The sequence below is a fragment of the Anser anser genome (assembly GCF_964211835.1).
Source record: "Anser anser genome assembly, chromosome: 3".
In the NCBI taxonomy this organism is placed as follows: domain Eukaryota; kingdom Metazoa; phylum Chordata; class Aves; order Anseriformes; family Anatidae; genus Anser; species Anser anser.
The window spans coordinates 50,024,643-50,043,051 of record NC_139722.1 but is presented as its reverse complement, the minus strand read 5'-3'; the positions used below and the strand labels follow the sequence as shown (position 1 = coordinate 50,043,051).

At 38.8% G+C, this 18,409-nt stretch overlaps 2 protein-coding genes across 5 annotated transcripts in view; one reads left to right on the top strand and one right to left on the bottom strand.

The window, feature by feature from the left end:
- Positions 1-12,267, bottom strand: part of FIG4 (FIG4 phosphoinositide 5-phosphatase) — a 70,082-nt gene extending 57,815 nt beyond the window's left edge. For both annotated transcript variants that reach the window (XM_083831870.1, XM_083831871.1), the window contains exons 1-4: positions 12,084-12,267; positions 4,265-4,363; positions 3,091-3,214; positions 183-339 (exon numbers count right to left, since the gene is read on the bottom strand). In XM_083831870.1, coding sequence (XP_083687996.1) covers positions 183-339; positions 3,091-3,214; positions 4,265-4,363; positions 12,084-12,152 — 449 coding nt within the window. In that variant the 5' untranslated portion in view covers positions 12,153-12,267. The remainder of the gene's footprint in view (positions 1-182; positions 340-3,090; positions 3,215-4,264; positions 4,364-12,083) is intronic.
- Positions 12,268-12,378: 111 nt separating this feature from the next.
- AK9 (adenylate kinase 9) overlaps positions 12,379-18,409 on the top strand; it is a gene marked incomplete at its 3' end in the record, with an annotated part of 72,905 nt that continues 66,874 nt past the window's right edge. For 2 of the 3 annotated variants that reach the window (XM_083831855.1, XM_083831854.1), the window contains exons 1-4: positions 12,379-12,510; positions 12,880-12,977; positions 13,423-13,546; positions 16,191-16,254. In XM_083831855.1, the coding sequence (XP_083687981.1) occupies positions 13,430-13,546; positions 16,191-16,254 (181 nt within the window). In that variant the 5' untranslated portion in view covers positions 12,379-12,510; positions 12,880-12,977; positions 13,423-13,429. Of the gene's footprint in view, positions 12,511-12,550; positions 12,978-13,422; positions 13,547-16,190; positions 16,255-18,409 lie in introns of those variants that run through there. The other variant, XM_083831856.1, reaches the window with a different exon arrangement.

The following is an 18,409-nucleotide window of genomic DNA, read 5'->3' as shown; positions in this document are numbered from 1 at the left end:
CCTACCCTCCAGGCCACAGAACTTGTGTCCCATTCTCCATTCTTCTGAACTGACTTATCAACTAGGATAACATTATTTGAATGACTTAACAAAAGGAAATCCATGACCAAAATCTCTAGTTCCAGTTCCTCATTGCTTGGAAAATATTCAAAAGGCACACACCATTTACCAACATAACTTACCTGGCTTCATCAGGATGAGTGACTCTTACAGAGTCATTTGGAATGTATATCATGTTTGTATCTTCTATTTTATATATTGCATGACCTCCAATATCTGCCATTTTTCTTCTTTTAGTTATTAACACAATATAGTAACCTTCCAAAAACCTGACAAAACCTGTTAAAAAAAAAAAGTATTAAAATACCATTAGTTGGATGTTTGGATTGATTTGATCATAGTTAGAAAAACAGTATCAGAACTATTCAGGACTTCATAAAAATATTCTTATTTATATATATATGAATATATATGTAAATAACAATATAGATATAGATAGACTCTTACAGTTCACCCCAAGGTGTTATAAAACAATGTACTTACAGTTGTGGGCTTTTTGTTTGTTTGTTGTTGTTTGTTTTTTTCTTCCTTCCCCCTTCACTGTGTATATTTGCAATATTAGGTAGCAGAGTTAAGACACAGACTATTCCAAAAAAGTTGCTGTCTGCTTACGATACTTGCATTTACTTTTTATATGTCTCTCACTGGTCAGAGTGAAGCATAGACCAATTACTTCAGACATCAAAAGTCTAAATTTTCCAGAGCAACCAGGAACCCACATTTTCTCTTCAGGTTTATGTATTCTTTGCTGGGAAGGGGCACAAAACAGCGCAAGTGTACAATATCACCTTCATGCTCTCTCTCCTTAACAGTAGGGAAATGTCTCCCAGAATCTCCCGAAAATTAGCCATTCAGAGAATCAAGGGTAATCCTTTCTTGCCATTTATTCTCTCAGGAAATATGCTTGACCCTGCTGAAATCCATAACAGGGAGTGTCTGGCTTTATTGCTTATCAAAAAAAAAAAAGGCTTCTGAACTCTCCACTAATTCCTTAACGCTACAGGGTATAGCCATACTTCTTTACTGAGTTTCTTCTTTGGATATCTTTGTTATATATCATCAGGAAAATGTGTAATAAACCATTAAATGCAAAAAAAAAGTATAAATTCAAATTAAAAAGAGAAATATGTAAACACCCCTGAACCAAAATTTGTTTCTAATACAGTGTAAGTAGTAATATAGCAACGCAAAATTTAATTAACTAATAAATTGTATGAATGAGCTCTTGGAAGATAGCTACTTTGTGGTGTTGCTACTAGAACAAGCCTGAAACTCAGTAACTGCTGCACTGTCAACAAATAAATTTGGAAAAAATAAATCACAATCATTTTTAAGTGCATTTATAATTTCTTTTAGTTTTGCATTATAACTTAAAGAAGGATGAGTAAGCATACTCATTTTCCTCCCTGTCACTGCTGGAGGCTGCAATTGAAAAAGAATGAATGGCAATTCTTTTCTTCTCCCTTACTACCTGCCATGGAAAAATGTTCTCACCTCCACAAGGAAAGGAGACCCTGCTGACATTATGAAACAAAACCTTCCATTTGAAGAGCTGGGTTACTGACTTTCAGTTCCTAAATAGCAGTCAAAGTTCTTCCTGTATCTGCCAGGTAGTGAAATCACTGAAGTGAACAGTCTTTATCCTTTGAATATCACCAAATGTTATCCAAAAGTCTGACTAGGAATCCAGCCTTTCCATTTTGCTTCGTCCTCCCCATTTAGTAGTGTTTTCTATTTTTAAACACTATACCATGTCCCCCATTCTGGGGCACCTACATGCACCATCTCTGGTTAACAAAGTAACCAGAAAGCAGAGCAAAACGTCTTTTCTGATTATACAAAAAATAGCACTGTCCTCCTGACCAGGAGGCAGAAATAAATGAACTGTTACATGCCCTCAGATTAGATAGGACCCAGACATAAGAGGCCTGGAACACATACTTTACCAGTGCACGATAAATACCTGAGGATTACTAAAAGAGCATATTGCTTCTTAAAAAAAATGTCTAGAAATACTACACCATATCTGATAATCAACACACAGAATTTCAGCTCTCCTGTAATGGTTATGAAGCATACATATAAACATAAATACAATTTGGACGCAAAATTTTCATTGAACGTGACCATTTGCCAACTGAATAGATTATCACATATTTACATACGGAACACTGGTAGTTTGTATAAAGAAAGCCAATGCTGTAAGACTATAAGAAGAATCTTTATCTTGAGCCGTGTTATTAATACCCCTACATTAATTGGAAACAAACTTCATCTGAGGAATTTCTGAAAAGAAGTGGATCCATTGACAGCTTCTAAATTGTGTTTTGGTTTTTGGGTTTTCTTTAGGGGAAAAAATATAGATGGAAGTTTGCATAATCTAATTTAGAAAACTATTTTCTTTTTATTTGGTTGTTATACAAAATTTAGGAGCATCTTTTAAAATACTTGCAGTCTCTACCTTCTTTGCCGTTTTGGATTTAGATGTTCAGGTGTATATTGATGTCAATCAGGCACAAAGTATTTTTTGGGGCTGTCAGAGCTCACATTAACATCTACTTCGGAGACATCACCCATCCAAATATTAAACTTAATATTTGACAATAGGGAGGAAAGTAGTGACTTTCAGATGAAGTTAGTTAGAAAATTGCTTCAAGGATTTAATAGCTTCTAAGATAATGGACAGCTGATAAGCATTTAAAAATTTAGTTGACATACTTGACAGTCATACCTGTTCAAACATGAAAAAGAAATATTTAAAGATTTCACTGCAAAATTTAACTAAAAAAAAATACAATTAGTCACCTTTCTGAATAGCGTATGATGAAGAAATACAAGCTAATACAGGGCAACAACTTTGACTTTTATTTTTAAAAAGCATTCTGTGAGCTCTGAAATTTAGGAGACCATGTTCCATGTGAAAATCTTCAGTTTAAAAAAAAAAAAAAACTCAAGGGAAGAGAAAGATATACAGTGTGACACAGTAAGTCTCACCTCCTTAAGAGGATAAAAACCAAATGAAACACTTACCTACTACACCAAAAGCAGAGACAGCTCGGGATAACCCAGAAGAGCCCTTCTGCCCAATCTTTGTTCTGTTTCCCAAGTCTAAGCGTCCAAGAAGTTCCCTCACCTCTTGTTGCGTATACACATGCTTTAAAATAAAAAGTCCCTCAAGTTACTGCTTTGGTAGTTAAATATTACTCCATGTCAGAGAACAGTAGAATTTACTTACTATACAATAAAACAATTTTTTGCCCTGCATCCTCGGTCTCCTGTTTCACTCTTACCAGGAAGCTAAGCTGTGTTTTTATGCACAAAACCCAATGTCCACTGTAACAGTAATAATCACAGTCACATATGAATTCAAAAATCTCTTGACTCTTACACGTTAAGACTTTAAACCATAACCTGCTTCAAAAAGAATCATGTTATCTCTAAGACTCTTGTTTCTGCTATTTATTTTGTTTCAGATATGATATATTAGAAACAATGAAAATGTGGCTAAATAGTAATTAAATGTATTTTGCATTCAGAACAGCATAGCCAAACATAAGAAAACTGGTAGGAGCATACACACAGCAAACTTAAGACCTTGGGAAATTTTCATTAAAGTGAACATAATATTCGGAGATCTCAAGACTACTTAATATAATATAGTCATTACCATGCTAATATTGTATGTATCTCACATATGAGGCCAAGAGAGCTGGGACTGATTTGCCTGCAGAAGAGTAAGCTCAGAGATCTTATCAATGTGTATCAAAATACCTAAGGAAGAGAGTAAAGATGACTGAGACAGACTCTTCTCAGTGGTGTCCAGTGAAAGGACAAGAGGCAATGGACACAAACTGAAATACAGGGAGATTCCTTCTGAACACAAGAAAAAGCTATCTTTACATGAGGATGGTCAAACACCGGAACAGATTATCCAGAGATGTTACGGAGTCTCCATCCATATTCAAAGAGTGACTGGGAATGGCCTTGAGCAACCTGACCTAGTGGATACAGCTCTAAGGATAGGGCTTGGAATAGATGACCTCCAGAGGTCCCTTTCAACTTCAACTGTTCCATGACTGTTATTCTGTACCACACCTTTGTTGAAACAGATTAAATGTGCACTATTAAAATTCAGCTGGTGGTAATACAGGGTATTTTTGGAGTAACTGAAAAAAAAAAATAAAATAAAAAGAGAAGCACTCACCTTATCATCAATTATAACCAAATCCTTTGGTTCAGTGCGATCTATTTTCAAAACACGGTACTTGGTTTCTGCAGGATTACTTCCAACAAGAAAATACCTCTAGATAAAAAAAAAAAAAGTCAGAACATAACACATAACACACAACATAAAACAATCAAAGCCCATTATAACATAACACATCAGCAATGCTGTTTATATAGCTTCTAGATTCGATCCATTTCAATGAACATAAAATAAGCAGTATTCTATATGCACTGTTAATAAACCGCTTTAGATATAAGTACTTTAGGCAAGTACATTTGCATATAATCAAACTTCACAACTTAAAAAACCTCATTCACTCCACTGTACAAGAAAGGGAAAAAAATAAAAAATGAAGAAAGGTGAAAACTTGTTTAGAGAAGAAAAATGCATCTTACAGCAGGCACTGTCCAATTAACCTTGCCACAGATGTTAACTGTCTTCCTGTTTGCTACACAGAATGCAACATTTTATACATATGAGTTTGTGAATTCTTCAACCACTTGGCCTTTTCCACCAGGCTGAAGACACTTGCAGCTCAATGGCAACTTAACCAGTGTCTCTTGGTGGCATTGTTTAACAAATACCCACAGGAAGAGGCCAGTTTGAACAAGTCAGTGTCCTTCTCCACTGACACTGGAACTCAAACACTCTTAAAAATTGAAAGATACAAGAACTTTGACAGACAATCCGATGAGAAAATGCTGAAAAAAAATGTGAAGAGGGAGGATAATTCAACAGCAGTGAGACAGACAAAGGGAAAACAGCAGAAGTAAGAAAAAAATAAATGAAAAAAGGGGCACAAATAATGGAAGTCCCACATTTCATAACCATTCTTCTATTCAACAATTTCAAATGAAGAAGCTTTCAACAGAGGTTTTGTCTCTGATTGTGAATAAGAACACATATGTACCAACACCTGTGTGCTGCTGTTTGCAGGAATAAGGATGCAGTTTATGATTAGGACCAAGCTACACCTTAATTAAAGAAAAAGCTTACTTTGAAATCACATGAAATTCTCCAGACAAATCATCCCCAGTTAGGCAGCTTTTCATTCCTCTTTGCACGTAATCTGGTCCTTCCCACTGAACATGCCTACCTCGCCACCATACAGAGGACAGCCAATTTAAATAATGAATGACACTGCACGTCACTTGGCTTTGCAAGCCACAACCATAACGTGAACTCAACTCATACCAAAAAAAAAAAGGGGGGGACTTCATTCAGAAGAAACTTTTCATGACCTAAAACTACTGTTGCTATATAGTAGTCCATTGCTACTTCTGCCATCTAGGCTTTCCTAGTTCCTACAGAAGAAAGCAAAATTTCAAGTAGCGCAGTAGTGCAGCAATTATCTGCATTTTTTATTTTTATTTCCAATGATAAAGTTCTCACCAATGCTCTTCCAAAACACTCAAGCTTATTTTGACTAGCAATGGTGATTAAAAACATATATTAAAAAAGACTATACTTCTCATTTAAAGTATGAAAGACTGCAAATGTATAGTGTGTCCATTTCTCATTTAAGAGAAGCAAACTAGAAATGGTTTTTTACACTTAGAGGAATTAACAGTAAGTGCAGATTGCAAGACTGGCATGCTGTAGGCAGCTCTCGTTTCACTAATTCATTTAATCAGTATGGTGCTACCACGCAGCAAGATAACTCATTAATATTGCTCAGCCTAGGAGGAAAGCATGGCAAATTCATGTGAATCTATGCAGCCAGCTCTTAACTTTAATAGTCACATGGATTCAAGGTGTGGGAGAGGAAATCAATAACAACATTCGCACAACACTCAATTTCATAATTTATACCCATTACTTATTAAGAAACATCTTTGAAGTCAAAATATTCAAGGTGAGAGAAGAACTTAAAGCCCCTTTTAGTCACCTTGAAAGCACAACAACACTTTAAATAGCCAGTAAACTCTTGAAAAAAAAACACAACTTAAGACCAGTAAGAGGGAACACCATCATCACCTCCCTCCGCCTTGTACATGAACATTACAGTGCTTACTGTACTTTACCAACCATGGCAGTACACCATGCAGACAGTACCTTGACATCTCGACTGAAGCTTAATGTATTGCACAATTATCACTAAGCAATCACAAGACAGGAACAATCGTTTGTCACCTCCACCTGGGACTGAGTTTTAACCAAAGAAATCTAATTGAAAGGCTTTACACCCTCTTTTATCAATCTCTTGATTCAGCCAAACCAGTAAAAATAGCTCCTCCTAAAAGGAGTCAGAGTCCAAGCAAAACAAAAAACTTCTTCTGCAAATTGTTGTTTATAAAGGCAGGATGAGAGTTCTGAAATCAAACATTCTGACCATTTTTTTTCTTTTTTAAGAAAATTACTTCTTTGAACTCCTAGTTAAAACTATAGTTTGCTTATTTGTATAGACTAACCGCCATTAAGAAATATTAGCACCGAAACATATTTCAATATTAGCACTAAAACCTATTTCATTCATCAGCTAAAAAGCTGCACACAGCTTAATCTGCAGAAAAATCAGCACAGGTTCCCTCCACGGCCACAGTGTCCTTCAGGAAACATCCTTCTGCCTGAGCATGGGGTCCTCCGGAGGCTGCTCCACGTGCTTCACCACAGCCCTCGGGCTGCAGGGGAACGTCCTCCAGTGCCCACAGCACCTCCTCCCCTCCTTCTGCACCAACTTTGGTATCTACAGAGATGTTTGCCACACTTTTGCCTCACTCCTCACTGTCTGCCTGGCGTTTTTACCCTTTCTTAAGCACGCTTCCCAGAGGTGCCGCCATCTTGGCTGTTGGGCCGGGCCGTGCCGCCATTTGGAGCCGGCTGTGTCCAGCATGGGGCAGCGCCAGCCTCTCCTCACAGAGCAGCCTGCCAGCCCCCTGCTGGTACCCGGGCACCAGGACCTGAGAGAGGAAGGTATTTATGGACCAAACCAGCAGCTGAGGGTTGCCAGATGAGAGATCTTCATCTGAAAACTGACATTGGATCTGCTCTCACTTCTGCTTAGGTAAGTGGCGCGATGGTCGATGTTACCTGCCAGCCAACCTCCAGCCCCCTTCACAACAGGCATAAAGTTATTAAAGAAAAAATTAGCTTCTTTCTCATATTTTTGTGGTAGTCTTAATACATAGTGAACTTGATTGTAAATCAGAAATTCTTCATGGCTTAAACAAGGCATTAAATAAGCTTTAAAAGTATATAGGTTCAGCTTCTTTACTATAGCAAAGAAAGGGAGAAGAGTCATCACACCTAGACATAAGGCATAGCAAAAACGTACTATATTCCTTCCTTCTATAGATCCCCAAGCTATTACGAGAGTATCTTTCATCTCTCAGACAAACTAGCAGAATAACATGAAGAAAGGCAGAGATAAGGAGCAAAAAGATGTTTCAGGAAATAGCAAAAACTCAGTTAGCATGTTGTAAACCTCCCCCAATCTGTTGAAGTTCTTCAAACCAAACACTTTCAAGATGGGAAATTTTAAACCATAGCTTGCCAAACACCACTCTCAGGGCACGCAGAAACGGCTACTCACTCCACATCCTCAATTCACAACATTTGGTAATTCTCTTCTGTCCCAGTGCAATCAAAGCGTTTCTGTCCCAGTCAGGACTTTGCTCTTGCTGCTTCCACTGAGGATCTCAAGATACTCCCTTGTAATTTTCAGCTAAATTTATTAATCATCCATCTATACATTTTCCTTTAGCCAAATATTTCTCCCTTCTACTCTATTCTACTATTTCTAGCATCTATTCTACTGGAATGCTTTTAGTAACTGGATCCCTTTTCAGCACTCACTTCCATAGACTAAAGAAATATTCCTGACACTTAGCTCATCCTAAGAAAGGTATCTCTAGCATCTGTTACCTCTTTGGACCTTCACTGTACCTCTTCCATAACGAATTCTTATTTTTTGTGTACACTTTCTGTTCATCCACACTCAATACACCATACAAGGTCTCATTATACAGATACATTAGTATTTCTCATTAATGACCATACCACAAAAGAACAAATCTGCCTTTTTCACAGTTACACTTCAGGAGCTCAACCTTCCATCTTTTCTTCAGATAAAATATCCAGATCTTCGTCCTCTATACCTTCTGAATTGATAAACTCTCACCAAACTTCTGTTGGTGTGTAATCTGTCCTAAGGTGCATTAAGTTTCATAGTACACTGTTCTATTTCAAATTATTTCTTTTATGTACTCCTGAGGGTTATCATCATTTCATGTCATTCGTACTCTGATTATCCTAATTATTGGCAATATTTCAGAGCTCACCCCCGTTTGGGGTCAAGATCATTACTGTAAATGCTAAAATATATTGGTCCTAAATCCATTAACTGAAAAAAAAATCATCCCACGAGATGATTCCTTATTCATTTTACAACTGCTAACCTCCCTTCCATGTGTGAAGCCAAAGACCTTCTTTGTAGCATTGCACCTCAGTAGAGCATTTGGTTTAAATCTGTAATATCATCTAATTTTTAGATGAAGATATGCAAAACAATCAGACTAATCTGGCAGCATCTTTATAAGTCTAGACTGCACTTTATGTCACTTATCTCAATTTTCAATTACTTTCCTCCAGAAAATTATGCACAGGACTTCAGAATGGATTAAGTATTTCATTTGATGTTCCAGTCACAGCATCACCCTGAACTTGAACAGCTTGTTGAAAATATTTACAGAAATACCACAGTTTTGCATGCCTGTCTTCATGTTTCCAGGACGGAGATATTACCCTCCAACCAGAGCATGTTGAATACATCAAATTTTATTTCTAGCCCAACATTGATAGTTCCCCTTTTCATAAACTCATTTTATCTTTTCCCCCTCACTCACTATGGTCATTCTTACTTAAAAACAGGATAAATGCTCATTTCATTGTAGGGCCATAACAACCTAGCTAGCTTGTTTCCTCTCTCTCTATGCAGGTCCACTTCTCATTCTGTTCTTTTCTTATTCACATGCCTGAAGATACTTTTGCAGCTGCTCTGTCATCCTTTGCAGTGATCAGCTCAGCATGACTTCTGGCAGAATTTGGCAAAATTTCACAGCAACTTCTAGCTAGAAAATTATGACAGCTAATTAGATGGTCCAGTAGATGGTTCATTACTTTTAAAAATTTTCAAATGCTATCTATAACCACCCATATAAATAACCATCTATATAAACTAATGCTTTTCATAATTCTGTAAAAATTCTGTAGCTTTTTCTGTCAAATTATTTTTTTCATTAGAGTTTCTGCTGTTTGACCATAGACTAACCTCAGCATAAGCTAACCAAGTTCTTTCACCTTGTTTTGTTAATACAAAAACTTTCAAATTATTTTGAAGAGAAATTAAATGCATAAAAAACCCACAGAGTTTTCCTGAGGGAAAGAGGCAGAAAAATCCACAAGTAATTATGCAAGTCACATTGCTTAATAAACTTGTGGAAGTCATTTGGATACTATGGAGACAAAGACTGTAGAAGAACCTGATTAGAATTAAATAATATTAATTAAGCCTCATAACATCCTGAAAATGGGTAAGTGATATGCTTTTACAGAGATGGCACAAGTTGATTTGCTCAATGGCAGACCACCTCAGGGGAATGAAAATTTCCAATGAATTGGCCTACCGTTTTCAGGTGGGTGTCACTTGGGGGATACACACAAGATCAATCTTCTGAAGAAGAAAAGAAAATATCTTTTGCTTCCTCTTACTATTAACTTACTTATTCCTGAAGTATCTTTACTGCCCTCTGGTGTGCATTTCAACAGTAAATATATGCATAAAATGAAAGGTTATTGGCATCGATCTGAATACAACTGTTTCAGTCCGATGACTTCTAAGCAAGCCCTCAACTTCCCAGGATAAGCAGGAGATATAATTTGCATCTCCATGGTGTTTATTGATCCAAGGCAGCCGTTCAAAAAGTCTCAGCAACTACCCCAAATATAAATGTTAATAGAAAATATAGAATTTTGCTCTCCGTTGCTTCAATTGAGGCTGTGAATTCAGTTCTCCTCACCTCTAGGAGTCTTTCCTGTTTGACTCCAATAACGCTACTGCATTCTTATCTCAAAGAGAAAAAAAAAATAAAAAGAAAAGAAAGAAAAAGCTTTCTGGGCTATTTTTACTTTATCATGCATTTTGTCTCTTTACCTTTTAATACAAAGGCCTTTTACAGGAATAGGCAGTACAATCAGTGTAAACTCCACCAGCTTTCTCCCACTGCTCACAACCTAAGGCATCCTTTCCTCGCCTTCTCAAGGTTTCCATAACGAATCTCAGGATACAGTTTCATATTACCTCATATCTGATAGGAAACAGGAGTGTGGGACCAGAATTTATAAACAAGCAAGTGTGTGGCCTTAGGGAAAACCAGAAGAGCAACCTGAACCAGGAGAAAGCTATTCAATTTTATGTCTGCGTGATGCTTCCGTCATACCAGTGACTAATTGTCACAGCCGGCAACTTCGTGATTATTAGATTTTATGCAAAGGAGGCTACGTGGGCCAGGGTTACCTCAGGGAGAAGTGGGAACTTTTGTCAGCGGCCCAACGTGACACCGAACCATCTGTAACAGCAAATTTTCCTCTAAGGTTCTCCGTGACCCAAACAAGGCTGAAGTCCAACCTGGGGCTTCCCAGGTTGGACCAGTATGACGGATATTGGCATGCTGGACACAGTCCAACAGAGAGCTACCATGATGATCAGGGGGATGGAGCACACAATACATGGGGGGAGACCACAACAGCTGGGTTTGTTCGGTGTTGCTAAAACTTTCTAATGAGAAGGTGCAGATAAGGCAGTGCCAAACTCTTCCGAGGGGTGAACAGTGGATGGGCAAGATGTAACAGACACAAGTTGAAACGTGAAGGATTCGAACTCAATAAAATGATTTATTTTGCTTTATTTTATTTTATTTTTAAACGATGAGGGCGGTCAAGCTCTAGAACACGGCAGAACAGAATAGAACTCTAGAATATCCCAAGTTGGAAGGGACCCATAAGGATCATCGAGTCCAACTCCTGGCACCGCACAGGTCTACCCAAAAATTCAGATCATGTGACTAAGTGCACAGTCCAAACGCTTCTTGAATTCAGACAGGCTTGGTGCAGGAACTACTCGGTCATACTCGGTGATACTCATAACTCAGCTGGACACAGCCCTGAGCAATGCGCTTCACCTACAGCTGCTTTGAGCAGGGGCTGGACTCGATGATCGCCAGAACTCCCTCCCAACCTATGTGAGTCTGTGACTTTCTTTGAAAGGTGTCATTGCACTTCGTAATGATCCCTGCAGCATTTTTCCTTTTGGAAAAAGGACCAGAATTGGAATTTCAGAACTCAAAGCACCACGCTTGGCAGTAGTGCCGCATACCTTTTAATTTTTTAAATAAGTACATAGAACCACTCCATGTGTGTGTCACCCACGAGAAGCGACTGAGAAGCTCTGAGGTAACCATCGCTCAGCTGAGACATTCCACGTGCGGGTGCTGATCCCCAAACCACCGCCTCGCAGCTGACCAGAGGCACCTCGCCTCCCTGAGCGATGGGACTGGATGTAGGCACTGAGCACACCGAGACACGTACCGAGCACAGCGAAGCACGGGCAGGCCTGCCCCCGGGGGCAGCCCTCACAACTCCTTTGGGCTTAGGGAATAAAAGGCAGCCCCGGCGGCAGCCCAGCCCCAAACCCCCCCCGCGCGGTGCCACCCCCTGGTGCGGGTGCCAGCCTCCCCGGAGGCCCCCGGCCCGGCCTGAACGCCGCCGCCGGGCCCACGCGTGGGCACACGCTACTTACAGCCCTGGTCTCGTACAGCACCAGCTTCTGCACGCAGCTGATCAGCGGCGCGGCGGCGGCCGCCGGCATGGCTCACGCGTGGGGGGGGGGGGGGAAACGCGACACGGTCCCGCCTATCGCGACACGGCCCCACGGGCACGGGGCACGGCGGAAGGGCCGGCACGGCGCCGCGCAGGCGCTCCCAGCGGCGGGACACACTGCGCATGCGCGCGGCGGGGAGGGGGGGCGGCCGCGGGGCGGTGTCACGCGTGGGGCGCCCACCGCCCGCCCCTCCCCGCGGGGGCTTGGAGGGGGCGGGGCCACGTGGAGGGGGCGCGGTCAAGGAGGGAGGGGGCGGGGCTTTCGGGTTGCCGTGGTGACGGGGTACACACGGCCGCGGCGCGCGAGGCGACCGTGGCCGCCTGTAACGGCCCGGGGGCGAGCTGAGGTGCGGGCCCGGGCGCTGAGGGGGCAGGGGCGGAGGGCTGTGCCGGAGGGCTGTGCCGGTGCTGTGCTTTTTAATGTTAAAATGTCGGCTTTAACGGTCTTTCTCCCTTTCTCTCAACGTGTCTCAGCTAATAGCCTTTTCTGGCCTTTCGTTCTGAAGGAGTTTGTTTTTTTTTTAACTGAAAAACGAATTTTCTGAGGGAGGTTGAGACTTCAGAAGCCCTCTAAAGAGAGCGAGTTCTCGTTTTGCCTTCTTCAAATCACTTTTTGTCATGCTCCTCGTATTTTCAATTTGTTTGAAAGGCACCCCCAAATTCTGCTCCAGTTTACTTTAATTAGAAATTTCCTTCTGTTTCGCTTTGTGTCATAGCGCTGGATGTCCCAGGATTTACCAGAGGATTGTAGGACAGATTATGAGCCGTGATTTAATTCTGCAAAGCTTTATGCCTCTACCTGGCTGTGGACACAGTGAGTAGTTCGCTGGCAGTGGTGGGGCTTCTCTCTGTCTGAAGTTCACAAGAGGTCCTAGTAAGGCCCATTTCAGGGACCAGAGGGAAGTTCCAGCCGTGTGGTAATTGGGTAAGGAAGGAAAAGGCAACAAAACAAATAAAGGCTGTTTTAAGAAATACTGTGGACAGTTGGAGAGTCAGGAAGAAGAGAAGAAGTTGTTATCAACATCAATATAGTTACATCAGGGGTGGCTCCAAAAATCCCTTATTTTTCAGAAGCATGTCCTCTCTTAGGGCTGGATGCATTGTGTATGTTCACTAAATTCTTTTCCTTCTTATTACATCTGTTGTTACAAAGCAGTATGCCTTGTATTGCATTATTATTCTGTTCCCTTAAGAATGTGTCATTTTATACATATGTAAAATATATTTTATAACAAGGTGTTTTTTTCTTTGAATCTTAGATAAATTATGGCTTCACAAGGAGAAAAACAAGCTCAGCCCTTTACAGACATCTTTGATGAAGCTGAAGCTGAAAAATCCTTTCTGTTGTCCAAGCCCACTTGCTTAATTGTCCTTGGAAAGCCCGTAAGATGTCTGATAGAAGTTAATTCTTTTCTTCAGATATAACACTAGTATTGTTACTTGTCCTTTCAAAAGCTTTAGTTTAGTAACACTGAAAAAAAAAAAAACATCAGGCAGGCACTTACTTTATATTTTATCTTTTCCACTTCTCAAATCCTGCAGAGTGAAGTAAATATATTGATCATATTGACCAAGGCCACTTTGGGGCCTGAATGACAGATTAAATGCACTTGAAAGTGTTATTAGTATAATTAAAAGTTGCATATTGGCAAACATGCAAAATACTAAAAGCTTGCATATTGGCAACCGGATTGTATTTATGTTATTTTAGTATTCTAATTTTTTAGTAAACTTGACAAAGACATAAATAGGCATAAAAGAGCTTTCAGGTTAATGTACTGACAGACATGCAATGAGATATTAAATATTTAAATGAACTTTGACATAGTTATATGTTATATAATTGGGAATAATTGAAATCCTTCTAGGTATCCTGATAAGAAGAATTGTGCTATATTAGAATTATAATTTAACATCTCTCTTTTTCTCAAATAATTTGCGGTCTCCTTGACTTAGGAAAGATTGATACTTTGTAATTATAGACTTCTCAGATTTCTTCTTCCCAAGTATAGGAGACTCTACGCGTGGTTTTACATTAGCACCTTAGTGTGCTGAAGGGGGTTCTTTTTATGTGCCTTATGTCTGAACTGAACCTGGTATGCACCCAAATGTACCACTGATGCACTGGAAGCTGCTTTCATCTTAAACACTGCAGTTGTCCATGAAAGTACCTTCAGAGCACCCTAATTTCAGTGTGAACACAAGGTCCTCTAGAGCTTGCCCTCTGCATGTACGTGTGATTTCAGTAGGTAACAACACAGTCTGAAATGACCGTGAATAAATCTCCTTTGTGCTATCCAGGCAGAGTTAAGTGATGTGCACCTAGAGCTGGCAACCAACCCAAATTTCAGTGCTCATTGACCCACCAAATCACACTCCACGTCCCTCTGTCTGGGCCACACCACATACTAATGCACACCTATCCTGTGTGGTGTGGTATGCCAGGACATATCGTTACATGACCGTGACAGATCATATCATGGGGAATGTCCATACAGCCAAGATGCAACTACAACATTTGGTTTCTTCAAAGACTTATTTCAGCAAGCTGGAAGACTCCCAGTCCCTAGTGTTTGCTCTGCATCCTTTCATATTCCTTGGCACCGGTTGCTGGGTAATGCTTAACTGCAGGTCTTTACACCTGACCAAAATGGGAAAGAAGCCAGGGTGTTGTTCTGCAAGTGGCTGAGGTACAAGCATCACAGAGACAGAACATAAGGTGATAGCTGACAAGCGAGCCTTTGGTCAGCGTGAGACATGAAAGAATGCATTCAACTCAGTAGACAGCTACAGTGGTCTGGCTTGTCAAGTTTTAAACAAAGCTCAAACTTCTAACTTTATATAGAAAAAGTAACTTTACATTTTTATAAACAAAAACAGCATGAAATGCCCATTGAAAGACAACGCAAAGAACATTTAGGAAATAGATATTGTCGTCTGAAATCATTGCATTCATTAAATGATTGATGTTAATACTGTTAATTGATATTAATTATATTGATTGATATTAATACTGTGATTAATACTTGACAGGTTTACAAATTTTAACAAAGGGTTGAAAATGAACTGTCCTGGCCAAGAGGACAGAGTGTTAAATGTTCTATTTTTATGATAATACCTTTTATTTATATGGCTAATGTGTCCATCTGTCTTATTTAAGGTACTTCTTTTCAGCTGAAAAAATAGTGCCATTAAAGCAAAAACAAATGCATATATTCTCATCACATCTGTAAGATGCAAGCTGTGACTAGGCTGGAGTGTTTGCTGATACAGTGTTAACAGGGAGTGTAATTTATTTACTTATTTATTTATTTATTAGTATTTTTCAATAACAAAATTTATCTAGGGCAAACAGACAAACAGACTGCCAAGAAAAAAAAAAAAAAAAAAAAAAGGTCTTCTTGAATGCCCTTGTCAAAAGGGCCTAATCCTAAGGGTGGAAGATGGTGAATTTGCAAAATCCCATTCAGGTAGCCATACTGTTAGAGGACTCATTATTCTTGGTTACGTTGGTTCCTTGGGATTAATTTAAGTGACAAGATTAGCATTTTTGTCAGTATCTAAAACAGGTTTGTGGAGTAACAAGGGCAGTATTTATGTTTTCATTGTTTTAGTCAGAGTACTATCCCTATGTATCTTATTCAGAAATTACCATACAGGTTTTCATCATAATTTGCTCTGAGACTGAAGATAATTTCAGTCCTGAAGAATTTCTCATAGGAGTTTATGGGCAAATCGTAGCTGAGTTTTAAACAGAATTACTCAGAAATGAAGCCAATACCATTGCTTTGGAGATACTCAACCGCAAAGGGCAGTGACAATATATTAGCAATGCTGGGAAGTGTAAAATGGTATGGTATTAAAAAAAGTATGGTATTAAGGAAAGAATGTTTGTGTTTGTCCAGTGCATAGTTCATGATGGCTGCTTTTAAATGTTTTATCATGTAAAAATATATGATTTATTGTGTAATATAGAATTTTTTCATTCTGACTGTTTTTCTTTTAAATGTGTATTTTTCATTTTAAGGGTTCTGGAAAGAAAACATTAGCTAGAAAACTAGCACAAATATGGAAATGCATTTATATAGAAGGTAAACATACACTATATTTGGAACATTGCATTGGCTTTGTAATACCTTTTGTTTTAGAATATCCTCTCTTTTCCTGGTAATTCAAAATGATATGTTGCTGATTGCATCAAAGACAACTGATGAAGACCAAAGAATCATTTTGACAGAAACGCAATTGCTCAACAATGGCCTTTTACTTATAGAGAGGTTTAAAAACTGCCCTCCCCCCCCTTTTTTTTCTCAAAAGCTTATATGTAATCAAATTACATTCCCAGTCATGTGAGGTAGTTCATGCTACCCTTCTTATGTGGAGACAACTGATTGAAGTCCAGGGAACACAGACATTTTCTGATACAGACCATGAGAAAATAGAAGGATCTTTCCTTCCTGTATTTTTGCAGTGTCTAATACAAGGGTGGTTGTACTCCAGGAAACAGAAGCACAGCTTTTGAGTTAGTGTAAGGAATCACAGAAACAATAGCAGCTGGCACTTTCAAGTTTCTAAAACAAAAACATATTGGTAGGGGGTTTTATTCATTTTGAGGTACCTTAGCAAGAAAGTGGGTTTCCATAAAAAATAATTATCTGGCAGTTTTCTTTTATACCAATAACATATATATATATATATATACACACACACACACATATATATATATATATATATTTAAGCTCTGGTAATGTTTTTGTATGTGTGATATTATAATTCACAAATTGTAATTCATTCCCTTAAGTCTTATAAAAAAAAGAATTTTCTTCCACCAGGTTTGTCCTACCTGTTTGAAGGACAATACCTTATTTTAAGTAGAAGGAAAAGAAGGCATACAATAACCTGAACTATGTAGAAATTTCTTGAATGCCTCTTTGAGGATACCAACTTATAAATCTAATTTTGTGGTATATATGTGTACAGTCATTGTGAATTAACTCTTTATCTATCCATTTTCATTACATTTTTTCTTTTTAATGTGCCCACAGTGTTTTATATTTTTCTAATAAAAGCTCTCTAGTGGACAGTGTAGCACTTCACTAATCAAATGAAGTATCTTTATTTTATTTTAAAGGCTTGGAATTATAATATGATAAAATTCAGTTTTATCAAGTGCCTTTTTTGACTTAAATAATTATAGAACTTTTAACTAATGGGATTGTCTAACAAAAAAATTAATACCTGGTCCAAAATATAGATCAGACCAAAATCAGAATTACCTAATTGGAATTTCACATTGTCCTGCTTGCATCTGTTGCCTCTTGGCCTCTCAGCACTTCTGTGAAGATAGTGCTTTTGATTTTTTGCCTTTTCATTAAGTAGTCTTAGATAGCAATAAGAGCTGCCCTCAGCCTGTCTTCTCCAGGCTGAATAAGACCAGTTCTGGCCTCTCCTAATAATCTTGATGCCCTCCACTGGCTTTGCTCCCGTGTGTCGTTATCTGTCCTGCGCTGTGTTATTTATCTGGAAAACAATCCAAGTTTAAGAATTATTAAATATGAAAAGTGTTCACAAAGTCTTTGTAATGTGACAAATTACTCTCTATTCATTTACCCAGTGGATAGGTCTATACTCATAAATAAACCAGGCAGAGGTACATGTACAGTACCGTTTTTCGGTGATCTGTATTGTTTGTCAGTGCATTCCCTGGGCCAGTTTTGACTCCCTGCCAAGTAGTAGTCTACCAAGCAGCCATTCACAGTGTGGGGAATATTTGTGACAGTCATCATTACTAGTAACAGTAGTTTGGACACAGCCACTGTGTTTTGGGGAGAAAGATTTTAGCTGTATAGGCATGAGCTACTAGCTTCAGGAACATTGCCTGGCCTGGTTTATTTGGTAATATATATGTAGCCTTAAAGGTCGTTCTTGAAAATTTTTGTGAGCATCTGCTAATTTCAATAAGTGTGAAAGACTTCCAGGATCATTCTGCCATGATGTCACTGTCCAGAGAGACAGAGGAAAGACCTTTGAATTTGAGGGGTGTCAAATTGGGTAATTAATTAAATTATTTATTTAGACCATACAAGGAGTAGGTTATGAAGGGCGTTATTAAAACAGGTGTTTTTCTCTGTTCTGAACAGTTCTTTTTCTAAAACTTGCCTTTAAAATTTGGGAAGTGTTTGAGCTCAAATATTCTTCTCTGGATTACACAGCAGTAATGCTAATATGATATAAATCATTAGTTAA